Below are 26,987 nucleotides of genomic sequence, written 5' to 3' on the forward strand. Positions count from 1 at the left end.
CTGACTGTTTTACTCAATGTGTGTTTAACCGTCAAACTAGGTACTAGTCTTACAGCCAGATTAAAAAATAAATAAAAAAACTAACACCTTTCCAGTACCCCCTTCTAGGGACTTTACTGGAAGTCCTCCTGATAGGCAGACTCTTCGCCAGCTCTTCGAAAAGCCAAGCTGTAACGCACGTCACCCTTCCGATATCCCAAACTTTTCCTACCAAACTTTTGATTTCCTCTCTTCCGATCTAAGAGGAAAATAAAATCCACCTAAATCCACAGATGGCATAAAGAAGCATAGCTTCTCTCATACCTTACCCCAAACGAGCAAAGTCAGAAAGGACTCAGAAAACACATTTAATAGTTATTAAAATGAGCTGACGTCCAGGAACGCCGTATATTCATGCAGCACTGAGGTATCCGAAGTAGTCGGTGCAAACCCTGTGAAACCTCAGCAGCAGAGATGAAAGGGCAGCCGATCAGATGCCTCGAAAGATGCACTCAGTCTTCAGCTCAAACTGCTAATTTTAGAATATCAAGCAACATACAGGGAAGAAAGATATTACACTATTCGTTCCATAAAATTTCCCTAATTTCACTGTCTCCTAAATTCATCCTCCGATATCCAGCTGCAACGTAATGCCCAAGACAGGATGAAAACACTCGCTGTAGGACTTGGCCACAGGTTGGCATACCAAATGCAATTTAAACCATGACGTTTAAGGTATTTGAATGTACGTGGCCTAGATTCGGTTTTGAGTACCAGATAAAATTAATATTTTGCTGAAGTTCATAATGTGATTTGTTTTATAAGCTAACCTTGAATCTGTAGCTCTCTCTATTGAAATAAGGATTATAATTTCATCGTTATTATGTTTCTTAATTGCTAGCAGGATTTTGTAGTGGAGAGTCCTTAGAATTCAGGAGGTGTAATCTAGATCTTAAGTATATTTTCTGAAAGCATGCTTTAAGACTAAACAAGTGCTTCCCTTATTGCTTTTATATTATTTTTATTTATTTAGCAATTATTATTGCTATTAAATTTTAAAAGCAAATGAAACAAAACAAATACATACTAGCTATTACTGGAACACGTTCTTTCCCTTTTACCCACAGATCTGATCAGCTAAATAAATGAGTCCACATCCCCAGCTGCTTTTGTCTCAGCACTCATTCACAGCAGAGGCTTAGTAGGCTGTATTTTACTCTCCTTGTTACAGGGCTACATGTATATGCAGAAGGTTTGCAATGTAAAGGAGAAATAGGTTTTTAATGTATTTATTTTTCAGAGATGAGTACGTACATATGATGGTAATTTGGTGAAATTAATCTGATGGTAAAACTTGCAAGAAACAGCTAAGGTAAGTAAGTTGCCAGGTCAGCCTTCTCACCTATAGCCAACTCATCAGATTTTTTCAAAAGAAAAAGTTCTCTGCATCTACAGAGCAGCAGAGCGCGCAGGATGGGTGTAGTGTCTAGATTATCCTATAACAGCTAATTGCTTTTTTCTTCCCAATTTTAGCGTGGAATTGGATTTTAAGCAGCAAGAAGATAAACTACAACCAGTTTTGAGAAAACTTCATCCTATTGAGGAAACTCAGGTTGCACCTTTGCCTTATTCTCAGGAGAGCTACTCCTCAACTCCCAAGCAAAAATCCAAAACTGAATCAAAAAAGCATGGAAGATGGAAACTCTGGTTCCTTTAACCAAGTCCATTACATGTGGAGTTCAAGGCCTTCTCTGAGGAAGATGTGGAGTTGTGTCAATCACCTACAACGGGATCTCCGCAGCTTGATCCGTGCTGCTGGCCGATGCTGTTCTGCCGCCGCCGGCAGCGTTCAGCTCTCACCGTATGTACCAAAAAGGCCTTTGTACCTAGGAACTCGTGTTCGGGAGCAAGGCGTTACCTGACGCCTTGCCAACTTTTATTTGCGGTTCACCAATGTGGGATGTAAAACCTGAATTGAAATTTGTACAAAATGGAAAGTAAAACTATTCCCCCCCCCCTTAGATCTGAGAGCATCGCATTCTAACCTGTTCAATCGTAGGCTGTCATCCTGTACGCAGCGCAATATCACTATTGTTTTAGAGCCTTCCGGGGGTTTGGTTTGTCGTCTTTTAAACAACGAGGGGAAAAAAAGCGAGCAAGCCTTATGTTTGCAATGGTCTTCAGTTTTACAAATCCATGTTGATCGGGGAGTGCAGTTTTCAGCACATATATCCTGGACAAAGCACAATTTTTCATGTGGTCCGAGACCATGAATACTCTCTGAGACGTGACTATGTGTATATTTGCCTTCATGTGTTGTAGACTTCAACCAAGCTATCACATTTTGACAACGCACCGTCATTTCTAATTTAGCTGTGTCCTCATCACCAGAAGAAGTCTGCTGCTCTCCTCCAGCAGGCGAGCAGCTAGAAATCTCCCAAATTCAGGACAAGCCTTTAACCACACCAAGCTGACAGGGTCAAGGCCACAGGACAAACTGTCCTAGATCTCACTTGTAATTTTTTGGTACCCAAAAGATCTAAATGACACATTCTGGCACAGGAAAAAAAAAAAAAGGAAAAAAAAACCACAAAAGAACAATAAAAAGCTCTACCAATTGCTGGCGTTTGCCATAATGTAGTATCTTTTTCTAATGCAATCTTTGGAAAACCTCTACGTTACTGCAAAAGGCACCATAAATTTTATAGTACGCAGTATTCTTTGAAACCTGCTTGGAAGAAGCAGCAATTTTAAAAGCTATTTATTTATTTATTTATTTACCAAGCTTCTCAGATGGGTTTCCCAACCAACACATTAGAGTTTATACCTACATCTACTAATTGTACTTAATAACCAATGCACTTAGGGAACAAATGTGAATCAAATTTCTTTTTTTTTTTTTTGACACTTAAAATTTTGCTCGGAATTATAAACTGGAACACTGGAACCCTTTCCCTTAAGTATTTGTTACTGTCATTAAAGTCCTAACAAAAATGACCATTTGTGGAAAAAAAATCTCTGGTGGAAGTGGCACGGGACTGGGAATGCTGTTGGTGTTTTTAACGAGTTAAGATCATTTGAGTCATACAGCGTTATGTGACAAACTGGGGTACTGTAAGTTGGTTTTGAAATTGCACACCCTGCAGCATCATTAAGATACAAATTCTTTGCTCTTTAGGTGGAAGAAAAGTAATCATTAGCAGAGGAGCTTGCACACAGTAACAAACTGAAAATGCTTTCACTTACACCGTTTCTTAGCTCGACATAAAGCCCGTTACTACAAGAAAATTTGGGGAAAATCACATGCTATTTGGTTTGGGGAAAAATAAGAAAAGGAGGTTAAAAAGGGAACAGAAATGCAGGAGGTGTTTATGTCCACCTCAAAATTGCTTCCAGCATGCTTTAATGAAAAAGTCACCTTTGTAGTGACTTCAGGAGGGCTCCGAGTTCTTGTACATACATACTGCCCCAAAATACTTCTGTGAAAGCTGAAGGATTAAGAAAAGGTAATTGGTCCTGTGTACCAGGAAGGAAGCGCAATTGTTTCATCTGGAAAAAAATGTGTTTCATGTATTTTATAGTGTTTTTAATTAAATATATAGAGCTGTTTACAGGGCAGCCCACCTTAGGCGTTCTAGAAACCCAAATATTTCCAAACAAGAAAATCTATTTTTTTTCCTAAAAAGAAATATCAAATATGGACATAACAAAATACAACAATATTCAGTATTTCAAAATAGCAGTAATACTTTATAAACTCGTACATGCTATCATGCCGTTTAGTTTAAGTAATTAAATCAAGCATCTATCAATGGCTATCAATTACAAATCGTTAGCATCACCTAATCAGTAGCTTTTCCCATAAATCTATTCTAAACGTTGTTGTGTGCAGGGACTCTGACACCAAACTCAACTATTTCTGTGCTAACCTGACTCATCCAGAGGCCAGTATTCTGTAATCAGTTAAAATGTCAGAGGAGAAGTCACTGGTGAAACATATAAGAGCTAAAAGTGAAAGTTCTCACGGCGTGTTCTGTACATGTCCAGGCTATTTTCTTAAGAAGTTGCAGATTTTTAATTTTTTACATTTTTTTAAAATGGAAAAGCTAACATACATAGTCTTGCTTACAACTACATATCGTGTTATATCGTACCATACAATGTAATTTGTAATAAAATGTTTTTGCAAGTGTGTAAAATGTATCATATTGTATTGCATTTAGAATCACTCAGGCTAGGTACCGAGAGACAAACCTGATTCATTAGAGCTTTTACTGAAGCGTGACTGACATGAAGCTATTTTCACCCTAACGTAGGTGATCTTACAAACTGCAGGTATGAGGTTACAACAGAGAAAATGCATCTTCACTTCCAGCGCGGCACACAGCATAGCTTTGCCGAGTTCCCTGAGAGCATCACGCACTTTAATACACTGATTTGCTATAGGCACTTCTCCCACACCTTGCTGAAAATTATTTTTAGCCAATAGATACCGCAGTGATTTTATACTCCTTGTTAGTTTCCAAGTCCGTCTAACTTCCATTAAGCAGCAGCTCCATTCTTTGTTTTAGAACTGTCAGGAAACACCATTCATGTAAGCACCACTTGTTTTCTTAAAGGAAAAAAAAATCACTGTAAAAATAGCTTAAAAATCAGGATAACATGAAAAAAAATCATGATTAAAACTGGAAAATCCTACCATCAGTACAAAGTGTTTGCTTTTTCTTACTTCAGGTGCAGAAGCGTCTATGCCGTTAATTTCGCTCAAGGTTTTAACGGCTAATCGCTTTTTCAAAATCAAATGGATTCATTTTGATGAACCCTTTCAAATCGAGCCCCCTGTTAGATCATCCCGGTTCTTTGGCACCCGTACAGCAGCGCACGTCGTGCACTGCTCCTGGAATCTGTTAGCTGAATTGCTGCTAAAAATCTAACTGCGCCATTCTGTTGTAGCAGGAGGAAACGGAGCGCACGCACCAACTGCTAGCGTTACCTCAGCACCCGTAAAACGCAACTGGGGCTTAGTGAAGCGACTGCAGCGCTGGCAGTTCGCTCGCAGCTTGGGGTGGATGCGGTTTGTTCGGGGAAACGTTGGTGTGGAACACTTCACACCCGCTCGCTGCATCGGTGACAGGAATTCGGGTTAAGACACGGGAGAAGCTTGGTGTCAGCGCCAGAACGAGATCGTGACCGAACTCAAACACCACTTCAGCTTCTGTGAAATCAGTTTCCAACACAACTTCAAATGTTTTCACTGAAAGGAAAACCTGTAGAAATTAGGTTTTGTTTTTATGCAGTTGCATCTTTAGATACCCAGTGAAGAAAATGAAGCTTTCTGCCTATGGTTTGGCACTGCCATCCACTGTAACCTGCGGAGTTCAGGGTTACAAGGACAATTTACATCATCTAACCTCAGCTCATCAGCAAGGTAAGCTCCAGAACTCTCTCTCATGACCCTCAATAACTCAAGTTTCACTTACAAACTCCTCCTGGGAAGGCATGCTGCTTTGGAAATGCCAAGAGAGAATCCACCACTGTCTTTCACCTGTTATTCCAGCCTTTACTTCCCACATCAGTGCCGTGCTCCGCTCTGCTCCACACTTCTGTCTCTCCTGCGCTGTCACCAGCTCCTCTTCCTTCCTCCGACAGGCGTCATTTCCACCCTACAGAGATTCTCTTCCACTGCACCCGAGGAGCACCCCTAAATGCTCTGTTAACTTCAGGTGGCTGAAGGCTCTCACATCACAAATCACTTTCTCGACTTTCTGATAATTTCTCCATCTCCTCAGTTTTGGTCTCACTGCATTCTTTCCCAAAATGTCTCATGGAAAAAAAAAAAGGCAATGTGGGAAATATTCCACGCATCGGTAAGCCACAAAGTCCTCTACTACCCACTGCTCCCTGGTCACACATGCCAAGAGAATTCACAGCAGCCTTTCTTCTGACGGTATCACAGTAGTTTTCAGCTGCCTTTTCCCCACAGACCGCGAAGTGCTTTTCAGAGCCCCTGCTCCCAGGGACAGAGGCTGGCAGGAGCAGGACCACTTCCTACCCCTCTGCTCCTAAATCCCAGCTCTATTTTCTCTCTGGCAATAAGGAATGTGATTTGCTCCACAATACAGAGGAATCGAGATCGTCTATTTAATAGATTCATACTTCTGCCGTCTGAAGCATCCTTCCAAAACTGACCACCCAGGGCTCCGACAGCCCCGGCCGGATGGCCTTCCTGAAATTCAGGAGTTCAGCAACCAGCTTGGTTTTTTTGGCTTTGCAAACGAGGAGCAAACCGAGCTGCTGACCACAAGGCAGCTGGGAGTAGCTGTGATTCACTGTGGACCGAGCATCGTGCCTGGTCAGCTCGGATTTACCGGGGGCTGCAAGACGCTGATGCGTCGGGATCACAGCGTTCTTCAAGTGGTGCTGGGCAAGGGAAGAGATTATTTAAGTTATACTTAGAGAAAGAGTCAAGGAAGTCTGCTCAATTTACTTTTTTCAGACATTGTATCTTCCAGAAGGGAAGCTTTTGTAATCTGGCCGCAGGTAAATTCACAAAAAAATAGAAGTATCCAAATCTCACCTTCCCTGAGAATAACCTGCACAGCACCTCTGCTTCACTTAGCAAACAGACCAAGGAATATCAGCAAAGTGAGACTTCCAGAAAAATCTAGCCAGAAATAAGTAGTTACATGGTGAATTTTTTTTTTTTTTTTTAAATCTTCAAAACTCACTTGATATGGCAAGTGGGGAACAAGCGCTAACTTCCACATATATAAAGCCACTGCTTTCACCGAAGACTGAAAACCTTTGAAAGGTTTATGCCCCGTCTCCCACGTTCGGATTGAGATACAGTACAAGTTACCAAAAATCCCTTCTCATTCCCTGGACCAAGGTGGAATACCAGTAAATTCTACGCAAAACAGGCAAATTCCATTGGATTTCTGCATGGGTGCTGGCTCAGCACCCCGGGGCTGTGCACCACCTTGCACCAAAGGTCAGCATCTTCTGCAAGCAGGTACTAATCCAGCACACCCATCTTTCAGCAACATTTTTCCAAAGGAAGCTGACCCGGTAACGCTTATATCAGCATCATGCGTACAAAACCCCGTCCAGATGTTATAACAGAGAGCAGGCTATTGAATTATTTACGGTATCTTTAGTAGGCTCTAATTATACGTTCTCCTGTAACAGCAAATTCGGTGCCCCGTGCTCCCGTCACACTAAGGCACCCAGCGACCCGAGGGCACGCTGAAGACCCCTGCCCACACGGCAGAAGCCCCGACGCGATGCTGCAGAGCTCGGCCCCACGGCACCGCTCCCCGGCAGCCCCAGTGCCTTCTCGCGTAGCCAGCACAACCCAGCTGAAGTCAGGAGCACCTCCAGCTCTGATGCGGGGACGGAGAACACGACGGAGACTGCGATAGGAACGGAAACAAGGTGAAGACGTGCCCACTGCAGCACACCGGCACAGCTCTGCTTACACAAGGAGCAAATTGCACGTGCCCCGTAGTTGGCTACTTCTGAAAAAGTTATTAGTTCAACTACGCCTCTCCGAGATCATTCATTTTTAAACCTCCTTCCTTCTCATCCCGGATGATTAATTCTCTAACACAAATTCCAGGTAAAACTCTTCTAGCGGCGAGAAAGGAAAAGTTAATGCATAATTTCAGCCTGATGCTGATCCAAGAGGGGTCAGGTTGTGCCTGCTAATTAGTGGCTGCATTCTAATCTGCCGACTTTGTTGACACCACAGAGATGAATTGCTACCGGTTTGATCACAGGAGGATTCCTTCAGCAACGGCCTGAATTTTAAGCCAACAGTAAGTACTCCTTGAAAGTACCTGGCCCCATTAATAGGCATTTCCTAATCACAGTGTGCGCAGATCGAGTGATTTCAAGCTGCACTCACGACCACCACGGGTACTTCTAGCACAACCGTACTGAGTTGAAATACATACAGGATAAATTTTCAAATCTAGTTTGTTAAGATCAAAAGGAATAATTAACATTTTAATACAGTATCTAAACAACGTTCATCAAAAGAATAATTAATTCACAGTCAAACTGCACCGAAGAAATTTCCCATGCATATGTCTTAGAAGACTTAAACCTACTTCACAGCTAGGGGACAAAGAAGAAAGTTTTGTGCCCTAGTACAGATGGATATTTAAATATAATCTATTCTGCATATTATTAGTAATTTCTGTGGTAATACACAACGTTACAACATATAAATCTTACTTTTTTCACTGTTATTAGAATCCAACCTTATTATGTTCTGCAAGAATGAGAGCCACTCGTAACTGGGTTTTGCTCCAACGAAGGATCTGGTGGTCCATTATCACTTTTTATGACAAAAACTATGATTGCAAATCAATGTGATGAAAGCTAAGACAGGAAATAAAAGCTAGTGGATGAAGCATGAAAGACAGAACTAACACTGTAGTATGCTTGCAGACACAACCATCACTGCCAAGTAAACGGGACGGCAGCAGGTAAGATGTGAAGAGGAAGAACTCTTTGTAATAAGAAGTAAAATGTCACTGTGTGCAGTTACACGGAAATAAAATAGGAAAAGAAAGGGGAGACCAAAAAGAAAAAAGTGCTAATGGACTCCCCCATTTGACTAGCAGATAAACACTTTAAGGAAAAATGTGACTTCAGGTGGGCTTAACGACAGCAAAAATCAGTGTGTTGAACTGAATCAAACCAGAATCACATAGAACAATAACAACCGCTCAGAAAGATGAAAACCCTGGTCCGATTTGACCAGTGCCCCCCCACCACTACATAAGCCACAGAAAAACGACAAGCCGATGCTCTACAGCCTACTGAGCGCACACAGCCAGTTACAGAAGGATTTGATTGCTTTGGATCACTTGGGAGTTAAATCCTATTACAGCCTGGTTCAAAACGATGCGACAAAGGTATTGAAGTTTACATCAATAGACACTTACAATGAGCTCCGAATCACGTCCCATGGAAATGACTGTTCTATTTACTGTCCTCAATAGCTTCTCCATGATTATCTGGACATGGCGCTGTGTTGGCCCCTAAGGAAAAAGAATAAATTAATGGTAACTAGATACAAGAGACACCAATACAATTCAAATATTTATGTTTGCCTTTAAAACCACCTTTCTTGTGAAAGTTAAATAAAGCAGCACTTACTGCTACTGATCAAAGGCAGAAAATTAGCCTCTAATTTAAAAAAGACCGTGCAACGTCTTATTAATACATGTTCCTAATAAATTTATTTTTACTGTTACAGTTATCTAAATTAAAAGCAAGTCCCTGGAACTAGCAGCAATAACCATGACATTTAGTTACTTAATTTTATTTTCCTAAGTCATTTTTCCAACATCACAAGTCCATGGTCATTAGCAAGTTCTGGGGGTTGATTCTACAAAAGCTCAATTAAAAGAAACTAAGGAAAGCACAGCAAAAGTTTAGGTAAGGAACTTCGATTTCAGTCAATTATGCCCAGTTATTTTTTCTGCCTTGTATGTAATGTGCCGTTATTTTTAGAAGAGTTGAAAATAAGGGGTTTGGCACAACTGGCCTTTAAGTAGTAGTTCAGAAACCTCGTGCAGAATGGTGCACACAGGAACTGAAGCCAAAAAACACGACAAGGAGTTAAAACCCACAATAGATGAACATCATTCCCAACCTATAATCTATAAAAATATTTGTTTCTTAGTTTTCCTTAGTCTGAAGGAGCAGACTTCAAAAGGGGAAGGTGAAACAATTCTACAGCCAACACTTGGAAGCCCTTTCCCAGATAATTATCTAAATAAAGCAGCATCTTCGTGGTGCTTCTTGGCTGCAGCACAAACATTCTGATGAACCATTCTCTTCCTTGCCCTTGGATCCACATAATAACCCCCAGCTTACCATCTCATTATGCTTAATTACCAAAGGCAGACACGCATATATGGAGAAGGTATTTTGCATATTTGAAGAGCGATCCATCATCTGTGCATATATACACAGCTACTGCTTCAATACGGGTTTTTCTTCCCGCTGCTGACAGACCTGCCTTTGGGATAAAGCCTACAACTCTGGTACAAGGAGCATCTTCAGGGCAAAAGGCACCTCGGTACCCTGCTCCTCTCCACCCTTCAGCTCTCCCTACTCTCTAAGCATCTTCTCTAAGGTTGTCCTCTCCGCACACTGGGCACTTGTGAGCAGCGCAGGGCAGCGCTCGGGTCTGCTCCTGCCACCCCCGCAGCCCCCTTCCAGCCGGGCTCAGCTCAGGAGTGGGGAGAGCCGCGATTCGACTGCCCCCATGGGAAGAAACGCAGCCAACAAGGGCTGAAAGAAGCGGCCAAGCTGTCAAAAACAAATCCCTTTTTTAGAGTAACCCACTCTCTGAAGTCATGGCAGAAAACTCCTTCCGAAGGATAAAAATAAAACAAAGTAAAATCAAAAATCTTATAAATAAAAAAAAAAAATCAGAAATCATATAAATAAAACAAAATAAAATCAGGAATCCTCCAAAATAGTCAAATAGGATGTTAGATGTTATGTGACCAGGTGACCCCAGAGGCCCTCTCCAACTGGGTAAGTGCATGCTTCTACATGGGACTGAAGGTTCAGGCAGCAGCCCAAGCTCCTTTAAGAGAGCGTCAGGTAATTACAGCTCTCCAGCAAAGCAGCAATATTTGTGTATCCGTGTGAAGCCAGAAGACGAAAGGAGGACGATTACACAAGCTGCACATCCGCACGTCAGCCCAGGGCACTGCACAGGTTCGCAGGTGCAAGTGTCTAACACTTATATTCTGGACAGACAAGACACCTGCAATAGTTGCGATATTCATGTAAAAGCAGCCAGCTACTAACCCAGGTTGTTTCTTGCAGGGTGGAGAACCCAACCGTGTAACTTCAAACAGCACTTTAAACAGTTACACAAGTCTGCTGTGTTAACACAAGCAGACGTTCATATATCTGGCCTCATGGGCCAGTATCAACACAACTCAAATGCGTATTTCCCAAACTGCTGGGGGTGGGTAGGAATGGAGCGTGGAATCAAATATTTTCCACCAGACAGAGGCTAGACACTGTGTAAGAGAGGTTTATCTCCTAAGTATATGTATCCTACTCACTGTATTACCATTATCTGGAAAAGAAATAGGATTCTGTAACAGTGCTGTATTGGAGCTGCCGCAGAAACAGTAAGAAACATCCCAAGACATCAGACAACACATCCTTGTCATTGCTTACCTAAAAATTAAGTCTTAAAAAAGACTGGTAAGGAGAAAAAAGAATCAAAGTGATCAGGAGTTACCTGCTGAATCTGTTCTACCAAGATGCATCCCTTTTAAATGCTAATCACCACAGAAGCGCGAGATACTAACCACATCTTTCTTGTAAAGCACTTCCAGGATGTTACTCAGCAGCTGGCAACAAGCCTCCAGATCTTCTTGTCTTTCCAAGTGATACTTGAGCTGATCCGTCATGGTTGGCAGCAGGATTTCCCTGCAGTCTACACACAAGACACAAGGTTACACGGAGAGCGTTAAGGAGCTTCCCAGCATCGCCGACAGAGCCGAGCTGCTCCGGTGCTTACATAAGACAAAAAGCTTAGGAAAAAAAGAGAACTTCCAGATTCCCAGTCACCTGCATTTCAGTCCGAACCACATGAAGGTGAAAAACAATAAGTTATAAGGAAATGGAGATCAGGCTAGGACGGGCACAGCTTCCCTTGCATGGGAGCACCACCCGGGTTCCCTGAGGTAAGGGATCAGCATCCAAGACACCACTTGGGCACTTGAGTCTCTCTTATGTTAGGAGCTGGTCCATCACCTCACTCTGACGAGCCAGTTTTGTGCAGAAATGCTGTTAAAATACCTCACGCTGGCATTGCAGATACACTTTCTGCTAGTCCTGGACAAGGGAAGTGATTCAGGAAGCAGAGATAAGGGGAAGATAAATAAGAGGTACACGGAGCGAAATAATTAAGCTCAGTACTTTAGCTCCGATCGAGAACGTACGGGAAGCAAAGTGAGGACTGATAACTAGAGCAGGGATCACGGTGGCACCGATCTAATCAACGTAGTGAGTGTACAACCTGCAAATCGCCGTGCACAGACAGAAGACGGGGACCTAGCACTCACTGCCCCTGGACCCCTTCTGCCCTAAGGAGAGATCTCCCAGCCAGGCACCCGCCTGTGGCATCGCGGTGGCACCAGCTGCAACCCTGCCACGAGGCCGGCAGCATCCCCATAGCGGGAAGGAGCGAAGGTAAAACCCCTCAGCCTCTCTCCATGCCCACCCCAAATAAATCCGTACCCAAAGGAGGGGAACTGGTCACTCCTGTTTATCAGACCCTGACTTACTCCAAGAGAAATTACGAGATTAAATTGCACCGCGTATGCAGCCTGCCTACTACCAACCTACATTTTGGGGGTGAAGGAAGGGTGAATACATTTTATGCCCCTTCCCTAGAGAACAGAACAGGAACAGGCAAAAAACGTGAGGCTATTCCAGATCCTTTACCCTACAGACATCAGTTCCCGAACCCCTTTCCTCCAACCCGCCCACCTATCTCGCGCACACAAGGTCTGAGCGCTGCTCGGTTTCACGTCCTTTAACCCGGCTGGCAGCTTTGCCCTCAGAGGACTCCCCAGGAAAGCAGTCCCTGCACAAAGCCTGCCAGGAGCCTCGGCTCAGTAACACACAGTCACCCTGCAAGGACCCGCACGGGTCCCCGAAGCGGTTTCAGGGCTCCCAGGTCAGCGGTGACCGCAGGCCTCTGCCCATACCGAGTCCCAAAGCCACAATGGGGGCCGGCCTACAGCGAGACGTCCGGGGGAAAGGCTGCCATTCTGCTCCCACAAACCGCACAGTGGGGAAAAATAAAAGTCACTGACGTTAAAAGAACTTGAGAAATACCAGGCCGCAACGCAGCAGAGAGCACTTCACCTCACGAGGTGCCGGTGTGGGGCCGAAGCAGCAGCGCCCTCACCCTGCCCCGCACGCTCGCGGCTGCAGGCCGGGACCAAACGGAGCCCGAGCACACCCGGCCCCAGCAGCTCGAGAGCAATATCCTTCAGTCCCAAGAGACTGCTGCGAGTGGATGTTCACCAGCGATGCACAAGTGGGCTCTCACTCAAAGAGAGCACTTGGAAGCGTCTCCTCCATGTAGGAGTTTGTTTAATTACTTCTGTCATTTAACCCACAGCGTCGTAGCTCAAAAAGGAGCAGCCTCGTGGTGCATTAGGTCAATTTTTTTCCCCATCGAGAAGCAGGCACCAGTCCCTGCATAGTATTTGCATGGAGAAATACATCCAGCCGTAGCTTCACATCCCCTCGCACCCTTTTCCATTAAGGCTTACCCAGTAAGCAGCAGCAAACTGGACTGCAAGGGAACAAAATGTAACAACAGAGAAACATCACCATAAGTCCCCGTTATTTGTTTACCACTACGCTATCTGTAAATCCGTAGAGGTATTAGAAGTGAAAGGAGCTGGGGATCTCTGTGGCAGACCTGGCTCAGCAGCGCTGACACAAGCAGCACTTCAATTCACACAAAGTTTTTGGGATTTTACCGTACCCCAGTGACTACAGGCATAAAACCAGAACAAATGGCACTGAAAGGGCTTATTCACAGGGATGTTCATTAGCAATCTGCAGCTATTTATACGAACGTGAAGCCTCAACACTTCCCTGCTATGGCAGGCAACGGAATATGTACATTTACATCAGTCGTTAGCTGCCGCGTATTTCAAATGCATAACCTTAGCTCCAAAGCAGCCCCTCAGACAGAAAGGGACGCTGAATACGAAGGACGACCCAGCATTACGGGAAGGCTTTTCTGACCCTGACACCGTCAGTGAGTTGGCACCACCACCGTTCTTCACTCATTTTCAGCTCCTGCCTCTGAGCGATGCTGCTGCAGCCCTTGACCACTGAGTCCTACCCCCAGGTCTGTTCCCTCCTCGTTCAGCTGCTTGGGGCATTCTCACACTCCAGGAGCCACCAGATGGGTGCAGGTCACCACTAACTACTCACGCAATATAAATTGTGACCTGATGAACGTCCCGTTCGGTCTGTCTGCCCCAGAGATGCAGAGGCACAAGGCTGCTGCAATCACAAAGCATTTGTGAGACCTCAGTGTACGTTGTTAGCCCAGGTTTTGACTAACTCAGAGAGAAAAATGGACAGATTAAGGGAAAAACAATACAACATGGTGCTGCAGTATGCTTCTTTCACCAAATAGAGGGGACAGAGAAAGAGCTGTGCCAGCCAGGCGCTAAAGCACTCCAGCAAAGACATGCTAATGGTCTTTGTGAAGCCCGCAAGGTGAATCAATCTTTAATAACTTACAAAGGACTATAACGAGATGTTTGAAAACGTTTCCCATTGCCGGTAAGCCCCACTACCAGCGACTGGTCAGAGATCAATTGAATATCTGCAAGCATGCAGAAGGCAAAAACTGCAGCTCTGCCCCCTCAGGGTTGGATCAGCGGGAGTGCACGTTGGTCAACAGCGCAGGTATTCACGTTGAATTTCTGAGAAAGGAAACGCTAACTGATTTGTCATACTCTTATCTGGGATCACACAGCCTGTACGAAGGACCAGGTTCTCCTGGGAAGACTCGACAGCACTCCTCGGGTGCCACCTGCCCAGCTCTCCGCCTTCCCAATCACCGACTGGTGAACATCCGCTCCTTGCTGTGTGGCTGCTGCAGAATGTAGGCTACGGGAGGATAAAACCAAGTGCCAAGGTGTCCTGGCTACTTCGTTATTCAATAAAAAAGCCAGATCCTTCTCAGTTCAAAAACAAACGCCTTTATCCCGTTGCTTTCCCGTCGCACCATGCTTTTAATGCTGAATCACCCAACGCATCCCAGTGTCATCTGGAACCAGAGCAGAAACTGCTACTCAAACAATTCCATAAATAACGCTGAGGTTTTCCAGATACCCCCAATAAAACACACAAGCACTAGAAGGCAATAAAATCCTAAGAGGGAACCCAACCAACACACAAATATCTTTATTTATGTACATATGCATATAAATACATATATTTCAACAAATCTAGTACTATCAGAGTAGAATCTTATCTCCACGTAGAGCACAAGCACATCCTTTGCCGTAAACTATTTTGAATAACTGCGGGTTGGTCAACTACATCTTGATTATTTACAAGTACAGAACAGGGAAAGTTGACCTTCATCAACCTGCTGGTCACAAACACCTCCGAGCACTGATTAATGGGAGACCTTGACAAACCCAGAGTCTGTAGGATCCTGCCCGAAAGCCAGCTGTGAAGCCAGCTCACGGGCGTGATGCACAATGCTTACAGACAACAGCAATTCGACAGCTGTTCATCCTCTGCTGCGCAAGTCCAACCCACGATGATTAATGTCACAGCAACGTGCAGCGAGACTAAAATATTAATCTTTATAAAAGGATGCTCAGGAAGCATTATCAACTCAGGAGCAGCCAAGCAAAGCTTCGATGAAACACTGACACGGGATCTATGCTGAAGCTAAACACGTGCAATAAATTTGGGTCAATATTAAGCAATTCATTTGGAAAGACACTGATAAACGTATTTCTTTCTTTTACGGTTCATTTTGTTGATGTGGACAAACAAAAAAACTGCGCTTAATAACTGTGCTTCTGCTACACAGCATGCAGATAAAGACTGTAAGTTTAGCCATAATTAAGCAGTAAGAATTTGTATAAATGCTATACGCTCTCTCCTAATATTTAATAGACCAACGATTTCCTAATGGAGAAATCACTTGTTTTCTTTCCCAACTATTTAAGGATACAGCAGCCACACAGCTCACTTGGTAATTAGCTGCAAGTCATTTGTTACACTGAGCAACAGAGAATGCAAACATCTCTACGGGACAAAACAAATCAGATAAATCACTATTTATATAAAACTGGGATTTTGAAGCTTCCAAAGATGAGACAATTCACTTAGCCACAAACCAAGTATTTATACATTTAGAACTGAAAACTCGCACCAAGGTATTATAAAGCTGCTGCACTCCAAGTCATGAATTCCCATATACATTTAGACAGAGCCTCACAGGAGACACGCACCACATACAGAACTGTTTCAGGTGCTAAAATCAAGAGACATGTCCTGCGTTTCAGGGTTGGTGTGGGCGTGTTTTGGAGGGGAGAGGGACACGAGAGGAAGAAGAGACAAGAGGGCTGGCTTCAATCAAAAGTTTGCTGCTTTACATGGGCAAAAGGGTTTTTTTGTGCAAACCGTAAGAGGTCTACATAAAATACTGTGATAGCAGAAATAAATCTTATTTATGCATGCATTTACTTGTATACAGCCATACATACACATACAATTAATGTATATTCATATATCTTACATTTATACAGATACCTACATAAGATTATGTATGGCTTATATAAGGACATACTGATATACCCAGGTCCTCTTTGAACAAGGTGTATGCAGATTTCTAAACTAGTACATTTGAAGCTCTGTTCAAGTCTGAAAATTAAACGACTCGCTGAATCAGAGCATTAAGCAGTGAGAACTTAAAATGCTTCACTGCATGCAAGAATTCCAGTTAGCTGAGATGAAAGCTAGGGTTTTCAAAGAGGCGTCCAGCCCCTATGCAAGCCATTTTCTATTAATTCATATTTTCTATACAAAAAATTTGAAATTAAATTTTAATTTTTAAAAAATTTAAAATTTTGCTTGGGGAAAAAGAAGCCTAGATGCTACTTATGCTCTTCCAGTGGAAATTCACACTTATTTTACTAAAGCCATACTAGATTATTGGTAAGAATATGGAGAGGGGAAAAAGGCAGATCCTATCTAGAAAACAGACTTGGAACTTGCTAACTATACCCCCTGAAAACGGGCAGAACCAGCTGTTCTTGCATCAGCTAGGAATCGCTGGGAAATCTTTTCCTCTTAGTGGTGTTCAAATATTCAAGGACAGAAATCAGAAGGATGAGGATCTGATACACGTGTCGTCTACACAGAGGGCTGATTCCTACTGAGGGGCTCTGTAAATAACCACGAGCTTGGAAAAACATGCTCCTTGAAGTCACCGGGCTCTTATTCTCTCATCAAATACACATACACAAATAGACACACACACTCTGTCTCTCTCTCCCCTTAACACGGCTTTGACTGCCTAATCACACACTGATTTTTCTCACTCCCCTGGGTATAAGGGCTCAATTATGAATCACTGTTACGACAAAAGCAACGGAATGGAAGGAACATACAAGACTTTCCTGCCAAGGCTGAAGAAAGCTTAATAAAAGTAAGTACAAGCTCTGCAGTGGAGAGAAGTAACCTTGAATTTCAGAAGGGAACAAATATGACACACGACATAACCAGAAAGCAAGTGAAGTTTTAAAAAAGGATTCAAAAATATTTTTAAAGACATACAAACCAGAACACCAAAGTAGATTCATATCGAAAATCCCAAAGCCTTCATATTTCATGACGACCACCGAAGCATCCATCACTCAAGCGGAATGCTTTATCATTCACACACCCCTCTCATCCCCAAATCCTCCAAAGCCTCACTAATTCATGTATTTTGAATTTCTATTCTTCTTGAGACACCACAAATAAATCTTCCCTGACTTCTCAAGGCACAGAATTAGTGCATTTTCTCCGCATACATTGATGAAATGCTGGTTGATTTTTCGGTACGTTTTACAGCTTTCCATCAACTCCACAATCTTGTGCTGCATATTGCTTTTAGAAAAGCAAATCTCATTCCTGTGATATGATACAGGATCATGCAGGTACTTATATGAAAATATTGGCTATCAGTTTAAAATTATTGAATAAATGCGAAGGAGGAAAGGCAGCAGAAATCTGCTTCAGTAACGCAAACTCAACCCAGCAGAGCAAGGAAGATCTAAATATAACAAAGGCTGTGGCTAGTCATTTCATTTATTTTCAAGTGAATTTTTAGTGTTTACAAAAGCTTTCCGGTACAATTGATTCTCCAGGCACAAGCTTAACGCAGACCTACCAGCAGCACAAGAAGCTTTGACAGCAATGCTGTGTTTATTGACAGTGAACACCCCAGGCCCCGTACAAGCGCACGCAGACGTGCCAGCTCTGTGCGTGCCCTCCTGGGCCAGGCTTCATCCCCTTGCACGTGGCACTGCCCCGGCAGAGCTGAGCAGCAGCGGGGGCGAAGCGAGTGCCCCACGCAGCCCGGATTGACCACGCACGCCAGCCTGGGCAGCACTTGAGGTACAGATGCCTTGAATCCCCATCACACCTCAACTGCTGCATGTTAGACTTAGGACACTCTTATCCACGTTACTTCAATTTCCTCCTCTCCAGCACAGTCAGACGTAATACCTTACATCACTGACTTCTACCCTGAAGACCTTGCGTTCTAAAAGCAGCTAGAAGAAAGCAAATTTACTCCAAAGAGCTGAGAAGGACAGAAAGGACACACACGTTAGAGTAACATTATGTACACATCAGGAAGAGCAAACATTACAACGGCCTCAGGGAGACTTGAACCTCTTCACCCAAGCCCCAGCCCTGCGATTCAAATTAGATAAAATTGTGCCCCTCGTTTGGTGTAGCTCCTAAGGGCTGAATAATCTCAAATGGTCTCAAATGTGAAGATCAAGCTGAACTGCATTTGGAGTGGCTGATGCAGCGTGTGGTGATGTGGCTAGTAGAGTCTGTTTTAAAAGAGCTTTATTCTTACTTCCTCACCATCCATAGCTGCAGGAAGTAAATGCACAACTTCTGTGCTACCACCCACCTGAGCATCAAGGGAAAACCCTGCTGAAGAAAACTTCAAGTGGCGAGAAGGAGCAACAGGTAGCACTTGTTTCCTAGTTGTTAGTACCAGGTCCATAAAAGACTCTAACTTCCAGCAGTGCTGCTGAACTGCACCAGGTGTGAAAGCACAAAGCTTTGTGAAATTAAGGAGCGTGTGCAGCACAGATTATGTTGGCTTTATAGATTTTTTTTTTAAACTAACCATAAGAAGATAAAAGTTACTAGGTGTGGTCAGACGTTAGCTAATCTAAGACCTATCAGTACAGAGCCAATCCACCAAGACTGTATTTATTTTTTTTAATTGGAAGCAGAAAAATTTGTTATGTCAGCACTTTGTGTCACGTCACCAGCATTTTTGTTCCACAGAAGAACCCAACTTCCTTCATAAAAGTATTTCCTTTCAAATTTCCTTTATGGCTGAACCATTACCTATTTGCTCCCTCATTAGCTGCTTCTGACAGCACATAAACACTTAGTCTAGGTTAGTTTAACTTGTAGTCATCTAAAAAAGAACAGAAGGTTTCACTTCAAACGAAGCAATCTGTAAGACAACCACTTGAAGTCATCTTCCACAATGTAAAAGAAGAGAATAAGGAAGCACGGATGAAGTGTTTATACGTTGTGATGAAGGGTTTATACACTGGTTTACTTCAGCTAGGGTAGAGCGTAATGGGAAAGAAAGATGTTTCAGAAAGGATGGACATCAAGAAAAGCCATTCTTTCTGCCAGACTTCACTGAGCACAAAGCTGAATGCACAGCTTTTGATAAAATTATCATCGCTGAAGTTGTAACACATGCCAATAACGCCAGACACTTAGCGCCCTCTTAAATGAAAAATTACAAGTTTTTCCTTTCACTTCTTTATGATCTCTAACCTGCAGTAAGTGTCAATTCGCATTTCCTCGCTGATTTTAGATCTCCTTGTCCTGCTAATGGAACAACCCTAATTGGTTACAACCTCTGCTGCTTTCGGTAGCAAGGACAAACCTTACAGCAGCAGAGGTCTGGAGACAATGAGTAATGTGACAGCTTAAGAGTTGCAAAGGCTCTGCTTACCGTGCTGCGTGAAGAGGTCACTGTGAACTATTTCTATCAAGCAGTAGAGCTTCTGAATTGTCAGCCGGCTCACAGGAACGTTTAGGATGAATTCAGTAAAAAGTTTGCTACATAAAAAGGGACAAGTGAAAACATATTAAACTCTCCCCAAAATATGTAAAAAAAAAAAAAAAAAAAACATCCAACAGCACAAAAATACATAGGCAACAAGAGACTTTTGGACAGGCAGACTCAATTTTCTCTCCTAGACACAGAAGACAGTTCACATTTTTGTAATATCCCTCACTATTTGATTCTTTTATTTTCTTTTGCTCTCTCCCTTTTATCACAATACAGGACCATATAAGCCACAAAATTAAAAATGTGGAAAAAAATGATAGTTCACGTTACAAGCTTTCACCAACAGTAGAGCCACACAAAAACACGTATTTTAGGATGATATAGGACCATCAAACTCATCAGCTGAGTTCCCACATTAAACAGATTGTTTTTTTTTTTTTTTTTTTTTAAGAAATCTACGATAATTTTGTATCGTTTCCTAAATTTTTTCCTCATTTTTTTCCTATTAAGGCTACGTTTTCAAGTATTACTCAATTTCAATACCATAAGTGACAGAAAAATTGTACTGATTATGAGTAAAACAGGGCCGAATCCCAATATTTCTCATTTGGTTGATTTTCAACAATAGTTTTAACACCACGTATCAAAATTATGATTCAAAATTATGATTCAGATCAGAAACTCTACACTAGATATTTTCCCTAGGGCCAAAGAAAGCATAAGCGTGCACATAAATATGTTGAAAGCACAGGAAGCAGAAGCTAGACTCCAGCTTCCTCAGACATTTGGAACATTAGACTATGTTTATAGTTATAGAGTTTATTTCTACTTTACCTTTTCATCGTTTTGGCAGAACGTAGAACATATACAGCTTGCATATATATACACACAATATATATATTCTATAACATTGTGCAAATCAAATCAGTTAAAATCTACATTGCTAATTTTTATTTCAATTTAGACACCTTGTAATATCACTGGGAGAAACTTTTTTTTCCCCCTCTAAGTTAAATGTGGTCCTAAACAAATAGTTTTGATTGGTTTCTCTGTTTTGCTGTTGTTCTAAACCATCTTCCTATTATGCTTTTCTATTCACTATTAAGAGCACTCCTGTGTTTATACGATACTGAAATGTCTATCCACAGATAAGGCTCACTGAACAAAAGTAGAGTTATTATTTACATCACATAATTCAAAGAGTGATGAATTAAGTATACAGCTTTGAGTGTTTTGGCATCCGTTACTTGACTGATACTTGTTATCTCATTATGTGGTTTTACTAGTCAAGACTGCAAAATTTACCAAGACATTTATCAAACCCTAATGCCCCACGTTACTTTATAAGCAGGATATATGTGTAGTCCTGCAACTACTTGCAGAAAAAAGGTGATAACCAAAGTGATAAAACATCTCAGGTGGTCATATTTCATTGCCCTCATGTTCACAGCCACCACTACATTAATAAAGTAATACATTTAAAATATATATTATAGATATATATTTATAGATATATACTTATTAAAATAGAATTCTAGATGCAGTGCACAGTACACTCAATTTCATTAACTACTTACCTAAGTTCTTTTGGATCAAATACTAATTTCACATCATTGACAATAGCTGGCAAGTATTTAAGCGCTGCCCCCTAAAAAAAAAATAAAAAGAAAAAACAAGACTGAAATTCATGCCTCCTTAAATCTGATGGGAAGAGTACAAGAAGAGAATTACACGCGTGTAATTGCTTTGGCTGAACCATCCCCTCTGCCTTCAGCTGAACCCCACAACTTGCTCTTAGCCTATTCTGTTTGGGGAAAGAGTTTCCTAACCTCCAAACTCTAGGAAAATAAAACTTTTAAGATTGAACGGAAACGAAGGAAAAGGCAAGACGAGTTGGGAAGACTGATAGCTTATATCAAACTTTGAGACTGATGAGCTCTTCCCAACGCGCTAGGAAACCATTTAGCGCGCTGGGCCACGACACCAAAGCTCCGTTCCCCTCATCACTTCTCCCTGTCTTCTGTAGTGCTGGGCAAACACCTTCTCCTCATTCTCCATGCTGTAGTTGTCTGGGTTTAATTTTCCTTCCACTACGTCCAAATCAAACAAAACCACATAACCCTCATCTTTCCCTTCTCTGTAGCCACTAATGAAACGGCGGGTCCTCAATTCGCCCTTGGGCTTGCGGTAGCCTCTCCATTTCACCGTATAAGATAGAAGGATACTTAAGAGCCAAGTCCTACCAACACAGATGTTAAATGTTTGAACTGTTCACAGTCATTTCAGCTGATTCTGTTGTTAATGCAACAATGGCACTAACTTTCTGGTTAGACTGTAGTAAATGGACTGCTGGTGACCCCAAAGCTAAAATTCACTTCGTCTACACAAACAGCAATTTAAATGACTAAGTTTTTATTTTCTCTTTCATTTGCAAACAGATTGAAATATCTCACTTTGGTGCTAAAATGAGACATATTCTATGTAAGAAATCCTCATGCAGAAGTCATTTTTGGTTTTAACCTCAACCGTAACAGCTTATAAACGCACACAGCTTTTACTGAGGTCCCCCAAGCTCTCGTCGGCACTGAGCACCAGACTAGGAAGAAACGCAGTAATTCAGACATAAACCACAACTGCCAGGCTTATTTCGCTTTGCTTTGCATTTTATTGATAATATCCAACAGTTTGATTACAGACATTTTGCTGCCACAAAAGGGGGGATGATTCATTCCTCATGAGGCAGTGGTGTGTTGAATGCTGAGCCCTGGCAGTTTCCGTCGATGAGAGCCCCATGTGCTCCCCATCCTTCTGAATCAGGAGGAAGACGAGCCCTTACACTCCTCCCTTTTATCAATTCTTTTTCAGCCTGAAGTCCGCGATGTGACAAGTAATTACGCTATACAACTCCAAGGCCGGAGGAATTCAAGAGACAGAAAACTTCTGCTCAGCAGTAGTTGCTCGCAGGAGGAGGAAGAGCCCACAAGACCAGACTGGGGGAATATTGCCCGATAGGCACATACAAAACTACTTGTCTGTCTTCCAAATAACTACCCTTTTCTGCCATAACACTAGTAATTTTAAATCAAATTACACTGCTCTTGAATGCGCTAGGTCAATTGGTTGATTACAGACACAAGGCCAGCTCAGTCCAAGCTGTGAAGCAAAGGGGAAAAAATACTTTAAAACCCACTATCAATCAAATATTTTAATCATACTTCCAGCTAAAAATACAAGTACCATTAACGATTAATAAGTACTATTTTAGCGTAAAGTTCAGGTATATTATATAGCATAATTATTTTAATTAAATCATTTGCATAGCTTAAGATTAGAAGAAGTATCAGTGATACAAAATACATCTTTTCTTGAATAATGTATGAAGCAGCTATTAATTTACATATTTCTCAATAAAAATGCAGATTAAAATGATTTTGGTTGGATGGCTGAAGGAGGAATATATCCATGGCCAAAACCACACCCAAAAAGGCAAGTTCAGACAATTCTTTTCTTTTCGTAATAAAGCATCATCAGATTCTTGATGAATCTTACACTGCCGTTCCAAAATGGGCACAAGTGGCTGCAAGCAAGCAAAGCACACGGCCCTGGCACTGGCAGACACCCTGAAGGAAAACACTAGGTTGTAGCAGCTAAACAAAACTCTAATTAAACTATTGCATTATGAAAACTTCAGTGCACGCTACACTCATCTTCAAATCGGCTCATATCCTCTTCTGCAATGTGAATGAACAAATTTGTTTTCCACTGAGTGTTTGTTATTACAGAAATTCTGCTGAAACAGAAAGAAATTATGAAGTGAAGCTTTTATAGCCCATACTCGATCCTGTTCCCAAATTCAGTCCATCAACCAGAACTGAGTCAATACCCAGCATTTCCCACTGTTTGCTCAAATAAAAGCAAAATGTATGTTTCTACCGCACTGATACAATTTTAGTGTTTGCTTTTTGTTTAAAAAATGTAGTAGTTTTTTTTTTTTTTTTAACCTGCAGAAGCATTCACAGAAAAAAGTGGATTGAGGATAAGCGGAAAAAAGAGATTTGAATTCACAAGGCACCAGCAGTCTCTGCTTCTACAGAATGAGCTCTTCAGGAGAAGATGAAATCTGTCAAATAGCTTCAAGTGACAAACAGAGAAAAATTGCCGCTGCTTGCTGACCAGTTCTACCAGAGAACACCAAACACGTCACGGGTTAGCTGCAGATTTCAAAGCGTTCCAGCTCCTATTCGTAGTCCATTTAAACTGTCGAGCGTGATTGTCAAACGTTTCCACGTATGCTTAGCGGACTACTTCCATGCTCAGAAATCAAGCTCATAACTGTAATTATGCAAATAGTCCCATTATGCACAGGCTTATGTGTTTTGATGGATGAGGACTCTAATGACCAGTTATAAACCGCAGCCATCGCTGTGTTTTTATTTGCTTATCATTCAAATGCATGTAGCAATAAATGTTTAGTAACATACTAAAAAGGAGCTTTTATTTTACATCTTGAATTACAATTTCACACCGCACTGGCACAATCATTAAAATTAACACTTTAATGACTTAAATGAAGTACTGTCAGGTGAAAATCCTTACAGCATCAATTTAAAGCCTGTAGTTACAGCAACTATCAGCCACCTCGGTTCTGCTTTTTGGGCAAACCAGATGAAGTTTAATATCTGTAAGTTTTAAGAAAACTGTACAATTTCTAACATCTCCGATCTCTAATCTCATCCGACTCAATTGTAAGACAGGCAGCTTGGTGCTGCAGCTAGGGTCTGTAGATACAAATTTATCGATGTGGCTGTGTAGGAGAACTGCAAAAGTAAGAGCAAGCTTCACTTATTTTTTTGGAACAACAGAAAGAACCCAGAAAATTGCAGTACTAACTTTAGGATGTCGTAAGATTGAACAAATGACACTTGCAAGGTTTTCAACAAGATTTATTCTGAATACTATGCTACAGGTTTTTGTCTTGGATTTAAATTCATCTCTTTATACTACATAAAAGCAAAAATACCTAATTTTAAAATGTCGTTTTGTCAAGCCTTTCATTTCACGCAGCATAGCTAGTCTCACAATTAAGCATAAGATTTCTTTGCCAGATATAGTATGTTCTAATGAACTCTTGTTTGATGAAGCAATAAATTTGTTTTACCTACACAATCTGTACATGATTTTAATGTTAATTTTCATCTTTTGTACCACTCAACAGAAAGCATGTACCTTCTCCACAAGCATTATCCCTGGCTGCAATCCCATTAAGCTCATAAACCCAGCCAAATTAAGCCTTGTCAGCAGCTGGATGAAACAATTTCCAGGAATGCCTACATGCTATTTTTGAATTGCCCCAGTCTGCAGCAGTCCTTTGTTCCAAATCACAACTGAACCAATGCCTATGGCACAAAATGCAGCGTAAGACATTATAAAGCATCATCGTGAGTAAAGAAATTATTCTATTAGTTACCAGTGTAACAGACTTTCCCATACAGGCCCTAAGAAACAGAAACCTCAGTCCATGGACATATTTCAGTAGCCAACTCATCTAAATGGAGGACACAAAATGTTCAACCTGTTGGAGAAGCCCTGCAGACTAGTGCAGCCTGTTTTGTTTTCTCCTGCTGATGAGAACGACCTGAGCAGCTTGTAATGTATTTCTGTTTGAATACTTTCCTGTGGTTTAAGCAATAAATTACTATTGCTTATTGTTAGAGAAGAATAAGCTACGGATACCGAGAAACATGCGTTGTGCTAAAAGCGACAGGAGTTATAAATCCAGGCACAGAAGAGAATTCTCATTAGCGAAATGTTATCATCTTCCCCTCTGGTTCTCTGCGGTCACATTACAGGATCATTTTTATACACACACCTCCTTTATCAGGATCATTTAAAGCGCAGAACCGGCTCGTGTACCAGTGTGCCTTTCCTCAGCCCAGCACAAAGCCACGTGTACCAGCAAACAGCCAAGTGAACTGCAGGAACCCTGCTGCGAACAGTTCAGCTCCCTCACACAAACACAGCCTAAATCAGACAATCCTCAGAAATTCGATGCAGCTGGCTCAACTGCCCTTGTTTCAAAGAGATGCAGGAATAAATTACCAGGGAACATTTGCATTTTTATCTAAACTTGAAACATCACGCTAGGCTTCAGCTGAGCTCAGGCTTAAACAGTAAAAGGTTAAGGAAATAATTATCATGCCCCAATTAGCAGAAAATAGGAACAAAATCAGGAGAGCTCACTACATGTGTAATCATTACGAACACGTATACATGCTGAATGCTGCACACCTTAATCAAATAATTCTTAAAATCAAGCTAATACCTGACAAAGCAAACAGTTTAGACTGCCTGCATCTCAAACCACGACTACAGCCCACCACCACCGCTCATCCTGCAAGAAACACTTTGTGGTCAGCAAGATGACGAGAACGGCTGTCAGCTCAAACCTGTCTGAGCTTCCCTCTCCAGTCTGGACAACTGCACACCTTAAAAAAGCAAACATAAAAGGTGGCCCCTGAATCACAGCTCAGGTTGGAGGGGACCTTAGCGATTGCCCCCTTCCAACCCCGCTGCCACCAGGGCAGGTTGCCCAGGGCCTCATCCAACCTGGGCTTGAACACATCCAGGCACGGAGAGCAGAATGACTGCTTCAGCTAGGGTAAACTGATGTAAAAAAAAAAAAACACTAATTAATAACAATATAAAATTGTGTTTTAAAATTATTATTTTTTAATCATACTAACTTTTCAAATTAAAACCTAAAGGATTGGCTACAGCTGCCTTTATAGCCTAGGATGAATATATTTATTTCATTCTTACACCTTCATGTTTTAATTGCAACATACTGGAGTCCACTCAGAGCTGTAGATGCTAACAAAGCTCTGCTCAAATCTCGTTCCAAGAATGTACAAACAGCTTTTACCTCCTTATTGCAGAAAAGAAGTATCTGAAGGCCTATAACTCACTTTTAAAATAAACTTTTAATAATTCTTCTAGATTATTATTTTGTATTAGAAAGGCAACACCTCTACACCACGGAGAAAATAGCTTTTCCGTGTATATATTAAGGCAGGAGGAACAACCACACGCACCGGTCGCATCAGGCAACCAGTTCCTCAGCTGCAAAGTG

General features: G+C 41.9%; 2 protein-coding genes across 5 annotated transcripts in view; one reads left to right on the plus strand and one right to left on the minus strand.

Annotated features, from left to right (window-relative positions):
- INSYN2A (inhibitory synaptic factor 2A) overlaps window positions 1-3,689 on the plus strand; it is a 44,594-nt gene extending 40,905 nt beyond the window's left edge. Inside the window, exon 4 of the mRNA XM_067000885.1 lies at window positions 1,513-3,689. Coding sequence (XP_066856986.1) covers window positions 1,513-1,696 — 184 coding nt within the window. The 3' untranslated portion in view covers window positions 1,697-3,689. The remainder of the gene's footprint in view (window positions 1-1,512) is intronic.
- Window positions 1-26,987, minus strand: part of DOCK1 (dedicator of cytokinesis 1) — a 281,505-nt gene that overhangs the window by 188,210 nt on the left and 66,308 nt on the right. For all 4 annotated transcript variants that reach the window (XM_048057478.2, XM_048057474.2, XM_048057471.2 and 1 more), the window contains 4 exons: window positions 21,436-21,506; window positions 19,799-19,905; window positions 11,334-11,461; window positions 8,934-9,029 (listed from right to left, as the gene is read on the minus strand). In XM_048057478.2, the coding sequence (XP_047913435.1) occupies window positions 8,934-9,029; window positions 11,334-11,461; window positions 19,799-19,905; window positions 21,436-21,506 (402 nt within the window). The remainder of the gene's footprint in view (window positions 1-8,933; window positions 9,030-11,333; window positions 11,462-19,798; window positions 19,906-21,435; window positions 21,507-26,987) is intronic.

This window comes from Anser cygnoides, chromosome 7 (genome assembly GCF_040182565.1).
Source record: "Anser cygnoides isolate HZ-2024a breed goose chromosome 7, Taihu_goose_T2T_genome, whole genome shotgun sequence".
Taxonomy (NCBI): Eukaryota; Metazoa; Chordata; class Aves; order Anseriformes; family Anatidae; genus Anser; species Anser cygnoides.